Genomic DNA, 24633 nt, shown 5'->3' with positions numbered 1-24633 from the left:
TTCTAATCAAGGGAACAATTCAATAAGCAGACATTACTCTCTAAACATACATGCATCAAACCAAGCAAGGGCACAGTGAAACCACCAAGTTAGGCCACTCCAAGGGTAGAAAAAGAAAAGTTTATTCAAATTTCCAAAGCTGTCTCTTGGGGTTCAGAGAGGATAGAGGAAAATGGCAGGAGACTCTTGCATTATAAGGGGTTATATAGTGGCAAGAGGTAGTCAAGTTGGGTGGAACAGCCTGGGAACTAATATGGGGCGTTAATCTATCAGTAGTGTGTTTGAGTTAAGAGAGAAGTAGAGGGGGCTGGTGAGATGGCTCAGTGGGTAAGAGCACCCGACTGCTCTTCCGAAGGTCCAGAGTTCAAATCCCAGCAACCACATGGTGGCTCACAACCATCCGTAACGAGATCTGGCGCCCTCTTCCAGAGTGTCTGAAGACAGCTACAGTGTACTTACATATAATAAATAAATAAATCTTTAAAAAAAAAAAAAAAAGAGAGAAGTAGATACATTCCCTTTCTGGAGTTGGGGGCTCATCAAAGACCAGCTATGATTTCCAGTAAACTGGGGTGGAACATAAAGTTGGTGATTGATAATTCAGCAGAATTTCTCAGAGGAAACAAAACTCAATTCTCTGGAGCCATGAGAAGCTCCCTGGGGCTAGTGAGAGACTCTCTGGGGCTGGCAAAATTATCTCTGGGGGCAGAGAGAAGGTAAGGGAACACACACACACACACACACACACACGGTAGATGAAGCAAGGCTCGAACTACCTTACATATATACATACATATACACTTTGGGTAGATGGAACAAAGTTCCAACAATTTTATTTTTTTTCTCCCGTAGCTTATGTATCCCAGCAAAATCTTTCGAGCAGTACAAAAATATCACAGTGTGGTTACATTTGTTTCTTTAAATGATTATAATGAGTATATGTAAGAAAAATTTGTTCCCCAATACCCTCACATGATCAAATGTTTTACATGTTATGGATAGAAAACCCCAAACAAACTATTCCCAAGAAACCATACACATTTGTAACTAAGCAATTTGTTTATAGATTAACAAAGTGAAAACAAGCAGGTTAGTTTTCTCATCCAGTTTCTCTTACTGGCTGCTTGCAATTTGCAGTTACAAAGGAAAGATCAATTATTTTATTACTTACCTTTAAAATCTTATAAAAATATTAAAAGATTAAAAAATTAAACTTTTATATTAAAAACGTGTCATTTCTACTATAAACCATCAGGGTGCACATCTACTCTTCAACAATTTTTTATTAAATCATACTAGGAAGCTGAAAGCAAAAGTGGGCATAGGTACAAGAAATTAAGCATCATTTAAATCATTAGCCAAGCTTTATCAAGAGAGGTATGCCAGCTAGTGATGGTCAGGCTGCTATGACTCTTGTTCCATGATCTTAAAAATGCCTAGCTTTAAGGATGTGCCTACCTGAATTTCCAATATTTTCTATGTCAAAGCAACTAGCAAAACCATCTTAACCTAACATCTTAACCTAACATTACAAACAATCTACATCTCCAAATTCTTTCTAAGGGTGGTGGACATCACCAACAATCTACATCTCTAAGTCCTTTCTGAGAGTGGTGGATATATCATTCACCTGCTCCAGCAGCAATGCTTGAAAAAGATCAATCATGGTTGTTCTAATTCCCACTGATACTGCCTGGAGAGGAGCTGGAAATGCCCTTAGAGGTTTCATACAGCTCATAGGAGGGACAAGAGGGCAACAAGCAGAGCAAACTGCCTGTCTTAGTCAGGGTTTCTATTCCTGCACAAACATGACCAAGAAGCAAGTTGGGGAGGAAAGGGTTTATTCAACTTACACTTCCAAGTTGCTGTTCATCACCAAAGGAAATCAGAAGTGGAACTCAAGCACATAAGGAAGCAGGAGCTGATGCAGAGGCCATGGAGGGATGTTACTTACTGGTTTGCTTCCCCTGGCTTGCTCAGTTTGCTTTCTTATAGAACTCAAGACTACCAGCCCAGGGATGGCACCACACACAATGGGTCCTCCCATCCTTGATCACTAATTGAGAAAATGCCTTATGGTTGGATCTCATGGAGGCATTTCCTCACCTGAAGCTCCTTTCTCTGCGATAACCCCAGCTTGTGTCAAGTTGACACACAAAAAAACCCAGCCAGTACACTGCCACAACAGCATGAAGTCTTCAGGACATATAGTCCCCAGGGCTCTTCCTCTCCAAAATGTCAGAGCCAGAAGGTCAGTCAACATAAAAACCATGAATAGGGCAGTGAGGATGATTATAAGAGAGGTACAAAGAAGATGCAAGAAACAAATATGGGATGTCTGGAGGTCAATACCATGCCAGTAGCAACTGTATTTTCTCAGTGTCTTTTAAAGGCAAGAAACAAGCAAGGTCAAAAGTATAGCCAATTCCAGGAAGTTAAACAATGACCACAAATGCTTACATGGCAAGTTTGTGGTACACAGTATCTGTGTTTGACTAGACCCATTTCCTTCAGGCTTAGATAGTCTCTCAAGGCCGTATGTGTAAGCAGAGGAACTTGGCAGGATATAATGCATGTCTTAACTAAAAACAAAGAGATGTCAGCAGGCTGATTCATGATTAATCACAAGCAAGAAATCAGTCAAAGTTAACTCCAGATGTGCTCTCTACATGCCCCCCCCCTTTTAAAAATCTATACAAGTCAAAGCTGTGCCAGCTATTGGTGCAGAAAGACTGTGCCTATTTCCTAGGCATCCCCTCAAGGAGTGTGGACTTTACCAGCCATCAATACATGAATCCTAGTATTTATGCCAGTCTTAGGTTGATCCACCTCTGAGAGAATCCTACCTATCTTTTTTATCTACAAGAGTCTTGAACCTTATCAGTCATGGGGCAGAAAGTTGAACCTGTCTTAGGTTGCCATCTCAAAGCACAGCTCTTACCTGTCACTGGCATGTGAATAATCTTGTACTCATGGCCTGTCTTAGGTTGAGAAGGTTTCCAAGATGATCTTACCCGTCACTGACTACCAACTTCTGCTAAGGAAGACGTTGGAGCTTGAATTTATGTAACTCTACTTTGACATCTGTAAAGCTCTGATGATTCCTTTATAAAGAACAGGTAATAGGCACGCCATAAAAGGATCATAAAGCCAAGTCCTACTACACCCAAAAAGAGAGATGTAAATGAGTACCATGAATGAAAGATGGCCTGTAACTTTTTCAGAATATTATTTGCAATGCTAGGATGTTTATGGAGGCCTAACAAAACTATGGAAGTATTAGAATTATTCCAAATATCTTGAAGGTACCTTTTTACTCTGGTCCAACTACGCTGACTCACATTATACATTTTTGGAGTTATACAAATCCATAGCTATTGAGCATGACATTCCAAATGACTTCTGACTTTCACTCCTTGGACATCATCTCCCATGATCTGCAGTATATTATATAATGTGTCAATTATTTGTTCTTGCTGTCTATCCAAATGCTCAGGGCATTGGTTACATTTTCTGAAAGATGATTAACAGAACCAGCTGTTTGTACCTCTTGTGCTAAAGACAATGCAAAAATACTAGCACCGGCTATAAGAGTCATGAGAGCAACAACACCTGAAATGATTGCTCAACCATTCATTTGTTCCTTGCTAGAGTGTGATCTAATTCCTCCAATATTTGTAAGCCTATTTCAGAATGCCAGGGTTCAGATAAATTTACAGGAATCATTATAAAAGCTGGTTGATGTACCACCATTACAGATTTACCATCATACAGTACAGAAACAAAATTGGACAAAGACAAAACAAGAAACATTGAAATCAATATTACAGACAATAACAAAGTTAACATTCTAAATTAGTAAAAGTCTAGGTGGGGTAGTGCAGGATGTTACATTTACCTTAATACCAGCACGTGTTCCATTTTTAATCTATAGAGAACATAACATCATACAAGGCAGTTGCCAACTTCCAAATATGTCTCTGAAAATGTCCAGAACCAGCCTTCCAAATGCCCACTGCCATTTCCTTTTGTCCAATATTGGATTGATTTCCAAACCAGTCCATGATTGAGTCAGGATAATGTGTCACATTAAAGGAAAGAGGAAGTTCATTATAACAGCTTCTCCATTTGATTGATTTTTTTTAAAAGGCAGTCTCCATGATCTCCATGTTCTCTGTCCTGTAGGTTCTAAAAGTCTGAGACAAGGCAGGTTGTTCAGTCTGAGATATAGGTATTCTCATCTTAGTTATTTGCACTACACTCAGAGATATTCTTTTTCCAAGTCTGAGGGTCCAAGGAAAGGCATCCATTGTTTGTACTATTTCTAGTCAAACAAATAGGCAGACCTTGACCCACAGTAGTGTAATTCACCAATTTGGAATAATTTTTACTCTCAGACCAAGGAAATCCTAACAGCTGAGTATTATTAGAGGTCACAAGTACTTCTGGCCTTGACCATACAGAAGGATGAAGCAAAGGTAGGTCAGGAACAATACAACTTCCCTGGTGCCATGGTCAGAGCACTCAGCAAGAGCACAGTCAACATCATTCTTTGTCCCAGCCTAAGCTTGTCTCACCAATCACTCTGGCACTAACTGAACTCCTTCAGCATTCTGCAAAAAAACACATATGTGGCCTCATCCCCATATCAATATGGAGTCATACCCACGCCATAATCCTGCCAGAGAATTTTTCCATCTAACATAAGCAAAATCATATTGGGTTTGAGGATGTTAGAACAGTCAGCAGCTGATTTGCCTGCTGCATCCAATGTCAGAAAATTTAAAACAAAGCATGACGAAAATAGTTATGTGGAGTGTGTGGGGGGGTACTTCCCCTTGTTTATCTTTATCATTTTTTTTTCAATACTCCATGAGATCTTTCTACAATTCCTTGCTCTTGTGAATTATAGGAATTCCTGTTTGGTGCACAATATTGAATTGCTGACAAAATGTTTGAAAGGCTTTGCTAGTGTATCCAGTGCTGTCATCAGTTTTTATGATTTTGGAATGCCCAAAATAACAAAGAATTTTAAGCAATGAGGTATAACATGTGTAGTAGCTTCTCCTGTCAAGGCAGATGCACATAAGAATCTTCAATATGTATCTATCATGAGATGAATATACTTCAGCTTCTGAAAGTTAGGAATATGAGTAACATTCATTTGCCCAAGTTGATTAGGCAGTAGTCCTCGCAGATTTGCCCCATAATGGGGTATAGAAAGATGTGTGGGCATTTAGAACATTGTCTAACAATGGCTTGAGCCCCTTCTCAAGAAATTAGAATTTGCCTTCTTAAACTGTTGCTAATTGTGATGATAAAGAGTATGACTGAGGAAGTTCAAACTTTGTTAGAGAAACGGCAGCAACAGGAGTTAATGTATCTGCTGTTGAATTTCCCTCAGACGGGGGCAGGGAGGTCAGTATGGGCCCTGATGTGCCCCACATAATGTGGATGTTTTCTGTTCCTCATGGTAGATGGAATTTGTTGGAACAACTGTAAAATTTTACTGTTCTGAAAATTTAGATAAGAGCATTGGTAAAGCTAGAGCTATGTATTGGCTATCTGTATATAAATTAAAAGACTACTCCAAAAGTTCAAACACAACTTCAACAGCTTTTAATTCAATAGCCTGAGTAGATGCAGGTTCAAATTAAAGTTATGCTTTTTGAATCCAAAAAATATAAGCAGGATATTAGAGGATCTATCAGTAAAGACTAAAAGAGCTCATTTTGTAGTGCACAAATTATGGGCAAATACAAACTCATGAACACTAGCAGATTGTATCAATTTATGCCAAGGATAATGATTATCAATTTTTTCCTGAAAAATTGGCAAATACCATAGGCCAAGCATCCATATTTTGATGAAGCCAATCAATTTGCAATTTAGTAGAAGGTACAAGGATTTCATCAGGATCCTTACACAATATTTGCATGATTTTTTGGATAGTTGCACTAACATGGCAACTGGTTCATAGCAATGAATGATTACTTTAGCAGGAGAGAACAGTAGATGTACCTAGAGTAAGGGTCCATTCTGCCACCTCACCGCCATAGGCATACGTGAAGTGGGTAAAGTATAAGCACCCCATGGCCTAGCACAGTCAATATAATGAATTACTTGTTGTTCTCTAGCCTTTTTGACTATAGACAATGCTTGATGTCCTCCCTCAGTTATAGACCATGGAGATAAAGGATCAGAATCTTCTTTTAAGATGTCATATAATGGATTAAATTCTCCTATAGTTATTGTTAAGAATGGTCTAAACCAATTTATATCCCCTAATAGTTTCTGAAAATCATTTAAAGTTTTTAATTTATCTTTCTCAGCTATATTTTCTTGAGGTATAAAACAATTTTTTAAAAAATATAATCGGTGTTCTAAATACTTACAGGGGAGCTTGTGCTGAATTTTTTGTGCAGCAACAACCAACCCTTTTCCTTCAATGCCTGTTGTAATTGGGCATAGGCCTGCAGTAAAGAACCTTTATTTTGTCAACTAACGTTTTATCATCAATATAATGAACTATATACACATGTGAATATAAATGTCTAACCATGGCAATTTTTGTACTACAAACTTTTGGCATAAATTGGGACTGTTAACCATGTCCTGTGGTAAAACTTTGTAATGATATCTCCTCATAGGTTCTTTAAAGTTGGTAGATGGAACACTAAAGGCAAATCGCTTGCAATCTTGGGGATGAAGGGAATTGTATAAAAACAGTCCTTTAAATCTAGTACAATCTTATAAATATTAGAGGGAATAGCAGAGGGTATGGGTAATCTGGGTTGTAAAGCCGCTGTTAAATCCACATTTTCATTCCTCTTTCCTAATTAGATATTGCAATAGTCTCCATTTCCTAGATTTCTTTTTAATCACAAATATAGGCAAGTTGCAAGGAGAATAGGAAGGTTCAGTATGACCACTGTCAAGTTGCTCTTGCACTAGCTGTTTTGCAGTGGTGATTTTTTTTTCTGTGTTAAGAGGCCACTGATCCACCTATACAGGTGAATCATTGATCCAGGTAATGTTATCAGCATGGTGTGTAGGTTGGTCAGTGACCTCAACTGAAAATACCCCAAACCCAGTTCAGGATCTCTGAATTCCATGTATAATAGGGTCCTTTCTACCTTGGCCCTATACACCTAGACCTTCTGTTTGTAAACTGCCTTGGTTGAACATTTGTTGTGTGACTACATCATTAGGGATAAATAGCATAACCATTTCCTTTATAATATTGTAGGTGGAAGACACAACTTCCCTTGTGGAAGCATGGCCATTTGACCATGCTCCAGTGAATATATGGACAACACAGGACTTTTATCTTTGGCCTTTTTTCTTTAGATGGAGGGGAAGGCTACAGGGAAGGGAAATGGACTTGAGATGACTGGGAGATGATCCAGATTGGGGTACATGATGTGAAATTCCTAAATAATTAATAAAAATGTGTTAACAATTACCTTACAATTCATATGGAACTATTAAAAAACTTTAGACAGCCAAAACAATTCCAACAAAAATTAACAATGCTGGAGAGATTACCATTTCAGAGCTTAAGATATATCACAGAGCCACAGTAATAAAAACAATATAGTACTGGCACCCAAAAAGACATGTAGGCCAATGAAACAAAAATCAAAGACCCAAACATGAGTGAACATAACTTCATATTTGACAACAATACCAAAAACATAAGCTGGTGAAAAGACAGCATTTTTATCAGATGGTGCTGGGGAAACTGGATATCTATAGATAGAAGAATGAAGTTAGGCCTGAATCTATCACCTTGAACAAAACCCAACTCCCACCCAAAACAATGAAACTGCCAGAAGAAAGCCTAGGCAGTACCCTCTGTACTATAGGTGTAGGAAAGAATAGAACCCAATTTGACCAGAAATTGAAGCCATAAATTGACAAATGGGATTCCATAAAACTGAAAAGATCCTGTACAGCTAAAGAAATAAGTGAAGAGGAATTCTGTACGGGGGGGTGGGGGGGTGGGGGGGAATCTTTACCTCCTATTTATGTGTACAGAGGATTATCATCCAGAATATATAAAGAAAGCAAAAAAAAAAAAAATCAAGAAAACAATCCAAGAAGTTGAAGTCCTTATTGTTGAAGACAACATGAACTTAGCCAGATCCACATGGCTAGTGACCCATGAGTTTAGAAGAGACTCTATTACCACCACTTTACTATGCCAGTGTAATTCCTAATTGCATTCTAAATATTTATCCTTATATCTGCAAATAAGTGTAGCTCTCTGCTCTCTCCAAGGAAGATTCTTTCTGCATCAGAAAACCATTATAGAAATCCAAAACCAGTTAATCTCAGAGAACATGGGTGAGGTGCACAGGTAACATTCAGAGAACTGGGTCATGGGTGAGGTGCACAGGTATACCTGGATACATCTAGACACAGCTCCTGCACTCACTCAGGGAACACCAAAGAAGAAGTAGTAGAAAGCTTGTAAGAACCACTCTGGAAATCAGTCTGGCAGTACCTCAGAAAATTGGATAAAGTACTACCAGAGGATCCAGCAATACCACTCCTGGGCATATACCCTGAAGATGCTCCAACATATAATAAGAACACATGCTTCACTATGTTCACAGCAGCCTTATTTATAATAGCCAGAAGCTGGAAAGAACTCAGATGAGTGCAACAGAGGAATGGATACAGAAAATGTGGTACATTTACACAATGGAGTACTACTCAGCTATTAAAAACAATGAATTTATGAAATTCTTAGGCAAATGGATGGACCTGGAGGGTATCATCCTGAGTGAGTTAACCCAATCACAAAAGAACACACATGATATGCACTCACTGATAGTGTATATTAGCCCAGAAGCTCAGAATGCCCAAGATACAATTCACAAAACACATGAAACTCAAGAAGAAGGAAGACCAAAGTGTGGATACTTCAAACCTTCTTAGAAGGGGGAACAAAACACCCATGGAAGGAGTTACAGAGACAAAGTGTGAGATTAAAGACTTCCTAGAATTCAGTGAAAATGAATGCACAGCATACCCAAACTTATGGGGCACAATGAAAGTAGTGCTAAGAGGAAAAAATGGTGGGGACAAGAAAGTAAGTGTGACTATAATATAAAAAAGTAAAACTGCCCAATAAGCATAATGCTTATGTACGAGTACTTTGAGATTTATTAGTGTGTGTACAGATACTCAGATGAAAGAAAATTAATTTACATTAACCAATGACAAAAGTCAGTTGTGCTGTGACTAAACTTCATAAGTGGTATGTTTATGTAAGCTTAGTCATTGCCCAGGAATAGGAATCACAAGTCACATCTACTCAGGGACGGAGAATGCAGGCTCTCCTTATTGTGCCCAAAGTGCAGTATATCTTTGTGTGTGTGTGTGTGTGTGTGTGTGTGTGTGTGTGTGTGTTTTGAGACAGGGTTTCTCTGTATAGTCCTGGCTGTCCTGGAACTCACTTTGTAGACAAGGCTGGCCTTGAACTCAGAAATCTGCCTGCCTCTGCCTGCCTCTGCCTCCCGAGTGCAGGGATTAAAAGCGTGTGCCATCACGCGCGGCTAAGTGCAGTATATCTTGATGTATGTTCAAAGTAAAAGATCAGAGAAGACACATGGTGATAAATGTAATGAAGAAAAGTGAATAAGACCATGAATTTCAGTCTGATTCTAAAAGCTCCCCACCAACACCATCACTAATAACCATACCGGTGAATAAACACTCAAATTTCAGCGACAAAAGCAGGGGAGAGGAGCAGGCATACAAGACCACAAAGGAATCCAGAGTAAATATCTAAACATTCTTCATCCAGTAACGTTTCTTTAATCATAGATAAATTTAAATTCATTTTAAAGGTCACATCCCATAAACCAAATATTTAATATGACATAGCAATGATGCCTATAATACAATCCAGTTATGGGATCTCTCTCTTCCTCCCCTCCTTCCTTTCCTTTCTCCGTTCTTCTCTTCCTCCCTCCCCTTCTACCTCCTTCCCTCCCTTCCCACCTCCCTCCTTTTTTTTCTTCCCTCCCTCCCTCTCCTGCCACCATTTTCAGCCTAAAGAGTGGAATAAGAATGCTATAAAGATTTCATAAAAACATGGACTTACCTACTCCAAATCTTTTTGAAAAGATTCCAGTATATTGTTCCTCTTCCACAAGCTCATGATCAGAAGTACTGGGTAAACAGGTCTAGAATTTCTGTGCTGTGTGAAAGTCAAAGGTGACCAAAGGATGCCTGTAGTAGTTTGAATAAGAATGGCCTTCAGAAGAAGCTCAGATGTTTGAATGCTTGCTCCCTCATTGGTGGAACTGCTTTGGAAGGATTAGCAGGTATGGCCTTGTTGGAGGAGGTGTGGCCTGATTGGAGGTGTGTCATTGTGTCACTAGGAATGGGCTTTGAGGTTTCAAAAGAGCCCCTTCCATTTTTAGTTAGCTTTCTCTATGCTTGTACTTGTGGATCAGATGTGAGCTTTCAGGCATTGCTCCAGCACCATGCCTGCCTGCCTGCCTGCTGCTGTGCTTCCCACCATGATGATGATGATGGATTCCAAGTTAACCTCTGAAAATGTAAGCAACTCTCCAACTAAATATTCTCTCTCTCTCTCTCTCTCTCTCTCTCCCCCTTTTTCTTTTTTCTTTTTTCTTTTTTTTTCGAGACAGGGTTTTTCTGTGTAGCCCTGGCTGTCCTGGAACTCACTCTGTAGACCAGGTTGGCCTCAAACTCAGAAATCCACGTGCCTCTGCCTCCCAAGTGCTGGGATTAAAGACATGTGCCACCACTGCCCAGCTTTTTAAAAAAAAATATTCTTTCGTAATTTGCTTTGGTCATTGTGTCTTTATAGTAACAGAGAAGTAACTAAGACAATGACAAATAATAGTATGCCACTCCCTGAGTGAAATTTCCTCCTGAAAAAGGCATGAAACACAGGTGTTCCCTGGATCAAATTAGGGCCAATTCTCACATGTTAGAAATGGCTTCCAGGTTATTTGTTGGGGCCTAGATTCAACTTGACAACACTTACCAAACCCACTCCCTAGCAGAAGACACTTACTGAAAGGGATGTGTATAGAAGGAAGACTGCTTTAAAACAAGGAGGAAGGCAGGATGAGACCCAGAAAAAGGGAGGCCAGGTCCCTGACAGTGAGAGGTTCAGGATAGAGGACTGATAATTAGGGGATAAGTGAGGAAGAGGTGAAGGAGATCAGCTGCTGGAGAGCAGGTTAGACAAGGCCAGAAGAGCCCAAAGTGTCCTCGCCATTCCAAGATATCAGGGCTTTGGGAAAGGATCAACAACATGCACTCAGGGTGCTGGCTCTCCCACATTTTGCAGTATATAAATATTTTGGGATCTGGTTACCAGCTCTGCCACCACCTACACAACGTGAGTTTTTCCACTCTGGAGCTGCCAGCTCATCTCAGGGTGGGGGCTGGTATGGGTGGGGAGGAGTAGGGAAGCTATAGCCATACCTTGCTGGTAAGGCACAGGGTCTTGCTGAACTCCTGGTCAGCTGAAGTAGAAAGGGTGGTGAACACTGTGCCAGCAAAGGAACCTTTCTTCTGTTACCTGGTGTCTCCATGGAAATCAGAGCAAAGGCCAATCCCCCCTGTGATGCCATGGTTACAGAACTGGCTCAGTTCCAGAACTGAGAACCGTGGGCACAATATAGCAGACTTCATGACACTCCCTTGAGTGTCACTTATCCATGGGAAAGACATGGACCACGGCTGTTCCATGGAGGACGTGATTCCTGTACACAGCCACTCAGGAAAGTATATGTAGCCCCTAAGCAGCCCGATAGAAAATCCCTCAGTGAGATGCCTTATTGCCCGCGCTTTTGTTCCCCCTGGTAAGAACACGCTCAGGGGAACCGGAATCTTCTGCAGCACAAGCTTTATTGCTTACCCCATCAGGAGCCAGTGGAGAAGAGAGCCAGAGAGAGAGCCAGAGAGAGCGAGATGGCCAGAGAGAGAGAGAAATGGCGGAGCCCTCTCCCTTTTATCGAGGACTGTCCTCCGCCTCGGACGTGTCACTCCCTGATTGGCTGCAGCCCATCGGCCGGAGTTGTCGTCACGGGAAAGGCAGAGCACATGGTGTGGAAAGCTACCCCGGCACATGCGCAGCTTGCTTGTTTACTACTTAGAACACGGGTGTCAGTGCTATCAGCGCCATCTTGTAATGGCGAGTGTGAGGACGGCTCCTTACAATGCCTCTGCAGGAGCTGTCAAAAAAAAAATGGCTGCTCCTGTCAAAATGGCAGCACAGTGACTTCTCAGCCTGCAAGCCTCACAGGAGCTGTCCATGGTGCAGAATCTCCTTTTCTGCCGGTTCAGCAGGAACAATCCAGTTAGTGCTGTGCAGGAAGGCAACGCCTCTCCTGCCTCTCCTACAGCTTTGGTGTCATACCAAGGCAGGATCTGTTCACAGGGCTGTCCACAGTTGGAGCACTTCCTCTCCAGCCTCCTTCCCTTCCCGCATACCAAGCAGTCTCACAGAGATGGCGCCTCAGCAAAAGCTGGCTGCAGCCAGGGAAGGACTGCTCACCCTAACCTACAGGCCGGATGCAGGGAAAAGGGAGTGAAAAAAGCCACCAATCCCTGAACTTCCCACAAAACCCCACCAGTCCCTGAGCAGGAAACGCACCAATCCTTTAACAGGAAAACCCAGCAATCCCTAAGCTCCCCAATCTTCATTCTGGAAATTTCTGCCCTGAGAAGGTCTGCCCCCTCAGAGATTCTATATAAACCCTGCCCCTTTGTCCAGTTCCCCGCTGTCCCCTCTCAGGAGCCACGGGCACCTATCCCTGGATTTATCCTTCCACACCCTGGACCCTCTAATAAATCCCTTTCATGAGATTTCCCGTCTGGTGCGACTTTTTTTTTGTCTGAAGAAGCCAGGAAGAAAAGAAACAATGAAGAGAAGGCAAGAAGGATCATGGCTTAGGCGCCCACTGCTTAGCTCAGATCAGCTGGAGAGACCCTCGCCTGGGAGCTGCAATGCCTCTCCTGAGGAGGCTTCCTCTCAGAGCTATTTTGTTCCTGAGCTCTTGTGTCTCAGGAAGCCCTTCCCTTGGGACACTGTCCCACCTCAGTGCTGTAAAGTTTCTAAGTTCCTGTGTCTCTGATGCCCTTCCAACTGGGATACATTCTCCCATCAGAGCTGTATGGTTTTGGGATTTCATGTCCCAGGATCCCCTTCCATCCACGCAGAAACACAGCATAGGTCTCTGACAGCACCACAGATGGCCATGGGCCAGGCAGAGTCCCCCACCCTGACCACCAAGCACTTGGGCCCTGGTGACACTGTAGTTAGAGGATGATAAAAGAAACTTCAGATGGAGGTTTTTGGAGACTTCCTCTATCACCAATTTGGCTGTCTCCTCATGTCACTATATTAGTTTTAAGTTATCTTCTTTTAAATTCAGGCTTCCTTTTGTGGTAGGTGATTTTCTGAGGAAGAGGAGACCTCTTCTTCCTCTCCTGAAATCTTAAGTGCTATACTTGTTCTCTGAGGCTTTTCTCTTAAATAGGTGTGGATGTTTCAGTGACGGGCATCAGCCTCACTAAAACTACACTCTCCTTACTGGGCAAGCAGGTGGCTCTAGCTGTAGCAGTGTGGTGGCAAGACTGAAAATCCCCCACTGTTTCTTCTTAGCAGGAGGGAGGTTACTGGGCCTGTGAGATGGCTCGTATATAAAGGAAATTGCCACCACATCTAATGTCAGGTCTGAAGGGAACCATCACCATCCCAACCCTGGAGGGGCAGATCAAACACCCAGAAATGAGCTCAACCAGGACTACAGGAAGATTTCTGGTGGTTTGATAAAACCCCACATTCTTCAGAAACTTGTGAAACCAAAGGAGTCAAATCCTTTCTTCCTCTCAAAAGGACATACGGCTTTCCAATTAACACATACCTGTGGCACCCATCAACATATCAAGTCCATGATAGTCTCTCCAGGTTCCTCCTCACAAGTACTTGTACATTTCAAAGCCTCCACAGCAGTCTCCTGGCCCTTCCTTCTTAAACTCCGACTAGCCTCACTATTCTCTCCACTGCTGTTCTCAGGATGATCTCTCTATTCTCACTCCCCTGATATTCCTCTCTCACAGATAGTCCTTGCCACGTCCAGTCTGCTGGCCACTGTTCACTCTACACCTTTCTCTCTCTGTTCCAGACTCCTCCAGATGCCTCTGGATATTTTCTCTCTCTTATCTACTACACACCTGACTCCTCCTCCTCCTCCTCCTCCTCCTCCTCCTTCTTCTTCTTCTTCTTTTTTGAGACAGGGTTTCTCTGTAGCCCTGGCTGTCCTGGAACTCACTTTGTAGACCAGGCTGGCCTCGAACCCAGAAATCCACCTGCCTCTGCCTCCCAAGTGCTGGGATTATAGGCGTGTGCCACCATGCCTGGCTCTGACTTCTTATTTTTAAAGCAAAACAAAATAACTCCACTGATTACAATTTGGGCTGTTCAAATACTCTTGGTTGTGGAGACTGCCCTGGAGTTCAGTCCACTTAGGAAAGATTACACTCTTAGAAGAAAACTCTCTTCTTCCAGAAACTATCAAATGCCAATTGTTTCTTAACGAGGGGTGGTACTTCATTCTCAATTCCTCTCTCAGAGCTGGGGTTTTGTTTGGCTAAGCTTGTGAGGGTCTTGTACATGCGGTCACACTTGCTGTGAGCTCTTATGTGTAACTTCCCTATGGTCCAGAAAACACTGTTGGTCCCGAGTTAAACTGTTCTCATTCAGAAACTCCTTTCCTGGGGCTGGAGAGATGACCTCGTGGTTAAGAGCACTTGTTGCTCTTGCAGAAGACCTGTATTTGATTCCTAGCACCTCTATGGTAGTTTGCAACCATCCATCACTCCATCTAGTTCCAGGGAATTTGAAGCTGTCTTCTGACATCCACAGGCTCCAGGCATACACACATACATGGAAGTAAAATGTTTGTACACTTTTAAAAAGAAGAAAGAAAATCCTTTCTTGTGCTATCAAGCTTTCAAGCATACCTTGTACTCAAATTCAAGGCATCATGTCTTACGTTGAGGTCCTTGACCCATCTTGAGTTGAGTTTTGTACGGAGCGAGAGGTATGGTCTAGTTTCACTCTTCTGCATTTTAAGTATCCAGTTGTTCAGCACAATTTTGTTGAAGATGCTCTTTTCTCCAATGTGTACTGTTGGCTTCTTTGTCAAAAATCAGATGGCTGTAGGAGTGTGATCCTCAATTCTATTCCATTGATCAGTGGATCAATGTATGGATCATACAATATATTCTTAATGTTCAGGATTATTTTGGCTGTCCTGTTTCTAATGTGTTTGTATATGAAATTTAAGAGGTTTTTTTTTTTTCTGTTCTATGAAGAATTAAGTTGGAATTTAGATGGGGATTCTATTGTATTCATGTTCTTCTATGTAGTGTTTCATTAATTCACATTCTACCAAGATTGTGTTAGAGATGCAGTGCTCCTCATAACACCCAGCATCTTTTATTAAGAAAAGATTGATAACTTATGTACTCACTGTCAACCTATAGACATATCATACAATATTTGCCCTTATCATAATTATGTGATGTACTGTGTATATTGATTGTAATATTGAACCATCTTGCCTTTCTTAGGAAACCCTGTTTAATCATGATTACAATCTTTTTCTGTACATTTAGATTTTATTTGCTCATATTTTGTGAAAGACTTTAGCTTCTATTTAGTCAAATATATTAACCTATATTTTTCTGTGTCCTCTCCTGGGTGTTCTAGAAAGACAACCCTGCACTCATGTGATGAGTTTGAAAGAGTCCTCCATCTTCAATCTTATTAAACCATGAAAAATATTGGCATTTCTTTTTCTGAAATATTTGTAAAATTCAGCTTCAATAACCAATAACATCTTTTGCTTTTCTGTGCAGGAAGGTTATGGATCAGTTTTCCTCACTCGTTATTGGACTCTTCAGATTTTCTAATTTTTTTTCTGATTTCTTTCTTTGTATGTTGTACATGTAGAAAGAGTTCTCCATTTTCCCCTAGATAATTGAATATGCTTGCCAATAATAATCATTAACAGTAGTTTCTTATAATTCTTTGTATTTCTGTTGTTATGTCTTTATTTTTATTTCTATTAATTTTTTTCATAGTTTGGCTTGCAAAGTTTTGGTTTTTTTTTGTTTGTTTTTTTAATCAGTTTTGTTTACCCTTTCAAAAACAAAACAGAAACAAAACCAGCTCACTTTGGTTGTAAGGTTTTATACTGCTTTCCCTAGTCCTTATTTTATTTGGGTTTTTAAAAATAATGTTAGCATTTAATGAACTTCTCTGTGTGGCTTCAAATCACCAGGATACAGGCACCTTCTCAGCTCTTTTTGCTGAATAATTTGGGCTTCGTGATGACAGGGTGCTTAAGAACTCTCCCACTCTCAGAACTTTTCACGTGTTTTACTAATAGTTTTGTTTCTCCAAAGCTATTTTTTTTTAAATTTTCAACCTATTTCTTCATCAGGCTATTGTTTATTCTGAAGTATAGTTTAAAATTACAACATACTTGTTAATTTTTTGAAAGCCAACTTACTACTAATTACTAGTTTCAAGAGCTGTGATTAGAAAAGGTGCTTTGTATACTTGACCTTAGCCAAATGGCCAAAAAGCGACTGAAAAGGTACTTTTTAATTTAAGTCTTCTCAAACTGTTTCATGCTTGTTTCCTGTTCCAACATATGTTGTTTTCTGGAGAGATTTCCAGTAATCAGAATGTTGGAATTTGATTCAATTCTATAGTCTTTTAACTCCACTTGCTCAAAATGATTAAGTACAATGTTTCTGTATGATTCCTTGCCTGATCTGCCTATGACTGGAAAGTGGTATTGTTGCAATCCCCTGTTGTTATTTACTGCAATCTGTCTGTTCCTTCAGATCCTTTAGTATTGGCTGTATCTTCAATATTTAGTGAGCACATACTTGTAAATATCAATACTGTCTATGATTTGTCTATTTTCATTTTACAACATATTTCTCTATTTTCTTTTAAAGTGCTTATGAATAGTTTTGTAATGACCCTTGGGGGAGGCAACACAGTTTCTGAACTCAGTAACCACAAGGGAACAAAACTGATTGGAACTTTGCCATTAATGTTTTGGTCCCTAGGTTCCTAGTAGGTATATTGTCCAGAGATTATGAAATTATAAACTTTTATTTAATGAGAGGCTCTGAGAATTGAGTTCACGGAACCAAATAAACAACACAGCTCCTGAAATTGTCATACACTAACCCAAGCATACATGAAAAAACAATCCCCCTGCTCCAGAGAACATTGCTGTGGTTCAGGAATCACTCTTTACCTCGTCTCACCGACCCTGCTGACTCATTAGCCCCACCAGTCTCTTTTCTGAAAGGTAAGATGCACAAGACACATCTGAAAATTATAGCATCTGATTGAGTAAACTATTGGCCAATGGAATAAGAGACGGAGAAGCAATTCTTCCAGTTAAACAGCCTAGGGTTAGACAACAAGGAAAAGTTACAGCTTCCAAAACAATCTAGAAAGGGTCAAGTGAGTAGGATGGGAGCCTAAGGCTAGCTGAAGCTTGTTCATAGTCAGCATCCTTCCTGCCCCTTGGTCTTCCTGACGTCATAGCTTCAGGCTTTCTTCTCCCATCAGATGTAACTATTTCTTGCTGCTCTCTAAGATTTTTTTTTTTTATTTCATTTGTGTTAGATTTCAGGGTACTTTTGTGTTTTATTCATTGATCATATTTTCAGATCACTCACTAGTTCTTATCCACCTTGCATCTCATTGCTCACACATCTACCCAGCATCTATCCAGACTCTTTTAGGTGCCCTTTGAAATATGGCTGACAGCTCTCCCTTTCCATGTTTCTAGGGAATATGGGTTTGATAGAATGAAGTCATTCAGTAGGAAGGATTAATACAATTCATGTAAATGTAACCATCATAAATATGACCAACTCATTTGTAGGCTTATCTCCCCTAATGTCCAAAATTCTTTCTGTGCAAGTCATAATTTTTTGCTTTAAAAATAAGCTTTATTATAAAAACATACAAGTAAACACACACACACACACACTCACACACGCACACACAAAATTAACCAGGCCTGAAGACCATACATCTCAGTGAACTTCTGTACAGTTAGAACAGCCATTCAGAGGCTATGGACACACACACATCTCAAGGAACTTCTGTACGGTTAGAACAGCCATTCAGAGGCTGTGGACACACACACACACACATCTCAGTGAACTTCTGTACAGTTAGAACAGCCATTCAGAGGCTGTGGACACACACACACACACACACACATCTCAGTGAACTTCTGTACAGTTAGAACAGCCATTCAGAGGCTGTGGACACACACACACACACACACACATCTCAGTGAACTTCTGTACAGTTAGAACAGCCATTCAGAGGCTATGGACACACACACACACACACACACACATCTCAAGGAACTTCTGTACAGTTAGAACAGACATTCAGAGGCTGTGGAACTTCATACTTTCACTCTGAAACATATTTTTTGCTCTATGACAATGCCTACTCATATATATATATTAATTTACAAAATAGTTGGCTACACGATGACACGATGATACTTTCACATATGCAGCCGGTGTACTTTAATCAGACTCGCCTCCTGATACATTATTGGCTAGATTTCTCCTGAACCCTCTACTTGCATGTCTCTTATTTAATTCAGATTTTTCTATATTTAAATTAATATATAATTACATCATTTCTCTTCTTTACTTCCTCCAACCCCTTCCATGTACACCCACTTCCTCTCAAAGGAATATCTTCTTTTTCTTTAATTGCTGCATACATGCATAAGTATATAAATACAACATGCTGAATCCATTTAGTTGCTCAAATGCATATGGACACTTGATATTGGAGAACCCAATTAGAGGACTCACACCTGAGGATGACCAGTTCTGCCTCTACCAGCAGTCCTTAGTTGTCTGTAGTTCTTTTTCTAGGGATGGGACCCCCTGAGATTTCTCCTTTCCATAACAGCATGTCTAGTGGTGTTGCCATTGTTCAGATTCTGTTTAGGCAGTCATATTGCTGAGGTACGATGGCTGTAGTATCTTCCTTGTCGTTTCTAGGAGACACAATCTCACAGTAGACTTCCTGGTGCTCTGGCTCTTACAACATTTCTATTATCTCCTCTATAAAGAGAAGTTTCTCTGCTGAGGGGTGAGAGCTACACTTCTCTGTGGGTATAAGAATAAGTATTCAGAATGCAGTTAGGAATTACCTTAGCTTAGTATCGTGGTGTTAGGATGTTCTACTCTAAGATTCATGACCTCACCAGCTCCAGAATGTTGGATAGGTAGAGGACCATTTTTATAAAATATCTGTCTATTGCTGGAGATAGTAAATAAAGTGTCATTTTTTTTACTTATATATTTACCCTTACACATTTTAATAGTAATAGATTTTCATCATTTTTACACAATCATTCTTTTCATCTGAAAATGAATAAAATTACTTTTCCCTCTAATATGAGAAACTATCACTTTTTCTTTAATTAGATTGGAGTTTTATAATAGCACTTGGTAGCAGCAGTAGCAGGCATGAGTATTTGTTTTTTTTTATGAGGTCAATGGAAACTGTTCCTGTAATTTCATGTCTGGATGGATATTAGTTGTTAGAGAATCTATTTTTCTCTGGTTAGCTAGATCCTTACATTCAGTATTTTCCCAGAGCTATATCCACAGAGTGTTGTTAGCCTGTAAAGATGAAAGCACTGTGTCAGAATGACTTCTTCTATCAACTGTGGCTGTATGGTGATAAACCAGCTACCACCATGGAAAGTATATTGCTTCTTTGAATTGCCTGCAATCTGGTCATCATATTTAGCACTCAATGAATATATTTTCTAACCTAACTTGTTTAGGATAGTTTCCTATGGATACTCCTTAATGAAGCGAATGAGTGTTCGTACTCTGGTTGTGTGATAAAGGTCGTTTTCTTTTAGTATAAGGGTTAAGTTTTAAAATTGTTTCCTACTTAATTTATTTACTGGTGAGGGACTACGTCATACTGTGGTCCTTCCTTCTGCACGGGTCAGAGGACCTCCAGGAGGTTCATTCTATTCTCTCACCATATGGATCCAGAGACTGAATCCAGGTTGTAGGCATCAGGGAAAGCACCTTTACCTGCTGACAGATTTCACAGGATTCCAAACAATTCTTAGAAACTAAATTTAGACAAAGTTGCCACACTAGCATCTTGATCTCCATGAGGGTGAAATTCAGTTGGTGAAGTAATTTCATCCTTTAAATTTGTTCTATTTTTAAAAACATGTGCATGCTTTTTGGTATATATATATATATATATATATATATATATATATATATGTGTGTGTGTGTGTGTGTATGTGTGTATGTATGTGTACATATAATGTGTAGTATGTGTGTATGTGGTATCCACTGAGGCCAGAAGTTATCAGATGTCCTGAAACTGTAGTTATTGATATTTGAAAGCTGCCACATGCTTACTGGGAATCAAACTCAGGTTCCCTTGAGGAGCACCAGGTGCTCTTAACTGCACAGCCATCTCTCCTTCTCTCTGAGGCGTTTAGTCACCTCCTCACCACTTATTATAGGTGTATTTAACTATAACTTTAAACTTTTAAAACTACTATTGTTGTTGTTATTGTTGTTGCAGCACTTTAAAGTCATGATACCACACACTTCGGCTGCAGTATATAGAGATACCAATCTCAAACCTCCCAGAAAACCACCTTTTAGCTGGCTAGATTTAATAGTATTGGGAGTTACTACAGAGTTGGCTGGGGGAGAAAAGTTATCAAGGGTCTTACCCGGCCCTGGACCCTGCATACTACAATACTGACCTTCCTTGCAAGCTGTGTCCACTGTTGCAATAGTGGCCTGGGAATTTCATGTCTGGTACTAAGGACATGGCCAAAAATTCATGCCTAGGAAGTGTTAGGCTTTATGGTCAAACCTACTACTTTTATTTTGCTAAAAGCGTTCTAAATAACTGTGCTTCTATCCATAGACCCGCACCTCTCTCAGTCTTGGTGAGGAAAGCTTCTTTTTGCAGTGGGCAGCAGTCAGTGAGGACTCATGGCTGGTCAACATGCTGGGAATAACTGACCGTGAGTGCTCAGCCCTAAAGGAGGCATCTTTATCACCTCTCGTGCTTTCAGGGCTCAGGGAACACTGTGTGAAGGAGGCAGAGAGGATGTAAAGGACAGCAGGTGGGGAGGAGTGTTGTGAAATGTCATATTCTAGATATGATGTGACTCATGAGCTGTAGATAACTGTATAAGACCTGCATCAGTTCAACTGAGCCAAAATTCTGGCACAAAAAAAGGGAGGAGCTCTTGAGGCCCAAGCCCTTATAAAGGGACAACTGATAGCTGCTGGGGGAGGGAGAAGTGCTTTTCTTCAGGAGTGTGTCCATGGTAGGGTCCACATATCTCAGTGGACAACCCCACAGTCATACACATATAAACATCACTAATTGGTCTTGGTGGGTTATATCTATATACTTATGCATATATATGCACAAATATTTAACAATACCAGTTAAAGAAGGGGAAGCCAGGAATCTGAGGGGGGGGGGTCATGGGATGCATTGAAGAAAGAAAAAAAAAACCAATGGAGAGAAATGATATGGTTATATTCTAATTTTTTTTTTTTTTTTTTTTTTTTTTTTTTTTTTTTTTTTTTTTTTACCTAGCCAGGCGTGGTGAAGCATGTCTTTAATTTCAGCAGAGACAGTCAGGTCTTTGTAGCCTGGTCTACTAAGTGAGTTCCAGGATGGCTAAGGCTACACAGAAAAACCTTGTCTCAAAAACAAAAACTATAACAAAACAAAACTTACTTATTTTAAGAGGAAAAAATAAGCGAGAAATAAAACCACATTTTCTTCTGTAAAAGGAGGGGATGACTGTGGGAGGAACTAGAGGCTGCAATGAGCAGTGAAAGTGGTCGTCGTTCATTGTGTATGAACATGAAATCCTCAAAGAACACAGTTTTAAACATAAATGATCAAAAGTAGTTGAAAAGACAGGTGATAAAAGCTGGCTAAGGAAGGGCCAGGGTAGCTGAGTATCTGAAATAGGATCTGAATACTACACATGAGTGTTATAGCTAGGAGTCCTTCACCCACAGGAGATTATGGCTGAACTTAGAAACCTCAGCCTCTAAAGAGAAGCAAGCACTAAGCAAACACATCATGTCGCCAATGTGTGGAGTCTGAGTTAAGGCAGATGCACTCTGCTATAATTGTTTCGTCTTAGTTCAGTCATCCCGTTTCTTCTCTTTTATAGACACTTCATTTACATGGAACCAGAAAACCACACAGGGATTCCAGAATTTTACCTGTTGGGACTTTCAGAGAATCCAGAGATTCAGTCTGTTCTCTTTGGGCTGTTCTTGTCTTTGTACTTGGTGACCGTCTTTGGGAACCTGCTCATCATCCTGGCCATTGTCTCTGACCCTAAGCTTCACACACCAATGTATTTATTCCTCTCTAACCTATCCTTCTCTGACATCTGTTTCACCTCTACCACTGTCCCAAAGATGCTGCTGGACATCCAGACTCCGAGTAAGCTCATCATCACCTATGCAGGCTGCATCACACAGATGTACTTCTTCACAGTCTTTGGACTTCTGGACAATCTGCTTCTGACTGTGATGGCATATGACCGTTTTGTGGCCATCTGCCACCCCTTGCACTATACAGTGCTCATGAACCCTAAGCTCTGTTCCCAGCTACTTCTCCTGGCATGGCTTATAAGCATACTTGGAGCCCTGCCTGAGAGTTTAACTGCACTGACACTGTCTTTCTGTGCCGTCGTGGAAATTCCACACTATTTTTGTGAACTCCCGGAAGTCCTTAAGCTAGCCTGCTCTGACACCTTCATCAATAACGTTGTGTTATATATTGTAACAGGCATCATGGGCTTTTTTCCTCTTGCTGGGATACTTTTCTCTTACTCTCAAATTGTGACATCTGTCTTGCGGATTTCAACAGTGGGAGGAAAGTATAAAGCATTTTCCACCTGTGGTTCTCATCTCTCAGTTGTGTCTCTGTTCTATGGAACCTGCCTTGGGGTGTACCTCAGTTCTATATGGACACAGGCTTCTTGGGCAGGGGTGTTTGCTTCTGTTCTGTATACTGTGGTCACTCCCATGATGAACCCTTTCATCTATAGCCTGAGGAACAGGGACATGAAGAGAGCCCTGAATGCACTACTATGTAGTGTGCCATCCTCATCTTGAAAGTAGTTTTTAAAATGTGTGTATGTGTTTAAGTGTGTGTGTGTGTGTGTGTGTGTGTGTGTAGAATAGAGGACAACTCCAGGTGTTCCTCTTCAAGATGACCATCTACTTTGGTTTTGGAGACCGAGTTCTTTCCAGGGGCTTGGCACTCACTGCTTCAGTTTGAGTAGTTAGCCAGTGAAACTCAAGAATTTTCTGTCTCTGCCTGCCCTGCATTGGGATTATAAATTTATGTCACGCTGCTTTTTTACATGGAGTCTATGGGTTAAACTTGGGTGTTCATGCTTACATGACAGCATTTCTGACAGTTGAGGTACCAGCCCTGTCTTTATCGACTTTGTTTTGACCTCCTAGACACATTTGATCAGGAACAGTAGGACACAATGCTCAATAGATTAGGACCTGAGGTTTCCTGAATATATTTACATACTCAAATGCTTTGCTTACTGTGTTTATTAGCAATTTGTAAATATTGTTTTATGAAGTGTTTTCAAGTCCTTGCCTGAGTTTTAAGTTTTCTTATTTTCAATCTGGAGAAGCATTAAACTCCGCGTTTATGTGCTGTCTTACCCACTGTTTTATTGCTGTGAAGAGACCCTATAATCAATGCAAGTATTATAAAAGAAAGCATTTAATTGTGGGCTTGCTTACAATTTCAGAAGTTAGTCCATTATCATCATGGTGGGGAGCATGGTGGCACTCAGGCAGACATGATTCTGGAGAAATAGCTGAGAGTTCAGTATCTGATCCATAGACAGACAGACAGACAGACACACACACACACACTCACACAGACAGACAGACAGACAGACACACACACACACACACAGACAGACACACACACACACACAGAGAGAGAGAGAGAGAGAGAGAGAGAGAGAGAGAGAGAGAGAGAGAGAGAGAGAGAGAGAGAGAGACTGGACCTAGCACAGGCTTTCAAAACCTCAAAACCCACCCACAGTGACACACTTCCTCCAAGGACACGCCTCTTAATTCTTCTAACCCTTTCATATAGTGCCACTTCCTAGTGGACATATGAGCCTGAGCCTATGGGGGCATTTTAATTCAAAATACAAATTCCATTCCATGGCCCCCACAGGGATATGATATAGTCATATCATAATGCAAAAAATGCACTCAGTCCAACTTCAAAATTCCTCATAGACTACTATAGTCTCAATACTGTTTAAAAGGCCAAAGTCTCTTCTGAGATTCATGACAATCTCTTAAATGTAACTCCTTATAAAAATAAAAATAAAAAAGCAGATCACACATTTCCAACATACACAAAATATATATTGCCTTTTCAAAAATGGAGAAAAGCTATCAAAGAAAGGAAAT

At 40.5% G+C, this 24633-nt stretch overlaps 1 protein-coding gene and 1 long non-coding RNA gene across 5 annotated transcripts in view; one reads left to right on the top strand and one right to left on the bottom strand.

Annotated features, from left to right (window-relative positions):
- The window catches only part of LOC110300457 (uncharacterized), a 47887-nt gene extending 36326 nt beyond the window's left edge, over positions 1–11561 (bottom strand). For 3 of the 4 annotated variants that reach the window (XR_015048719.1, XR_002378571.2, XR_002378573.2), the window contains exons 1-2: positions 11479–11561; positions 10118–10245 (exon numbers count right to left, since the gene is read on the bottom strand). This is a non-coding gene — a long non-coding RNA (uncharacterized LOC110300457). The remainder of the gene's footprint in view (positions 1–10117; positions 10246–11478) is intronic. The other variant, XR_015048720.1, reaches the window with a different exon arrangement.
- Positions 11562–22350: 10789 nt separating this feature from the next.
- LOC110300299 (olfactory receptor 7C1-like) lies at positions 22351–23292 on the top strand. The gene has a single exon (XM_021170423.1). The coding sequence runs from the start codon at positions 22351–22353 to the stop codon at positions 23290–23292; it is 942 nt and encodes a 313-aa protein (XP_021026082.1).
- Positions 23293–24633: the final 1341 nt, after the last annotated feature.

The sequence above is a fragment of the Mus caroli genome, unplaced genomic scaffold (assembly GCF_978045245.1).
Source record: "Mus caroli unplaced genomic scaffold, Mus_caroli_1 scaffold_10, whole genome shotgun sequence".
In the NCBI taxonomy this organism is placed as follows: Eukaryota; Metazoa; Chordata; class Mammalia; order Rodentia; family Muridae; genus Mus; species Mus caroli.
This window is presented reverse-complemented; position numbering and strand designations above follow the sequence as displayed.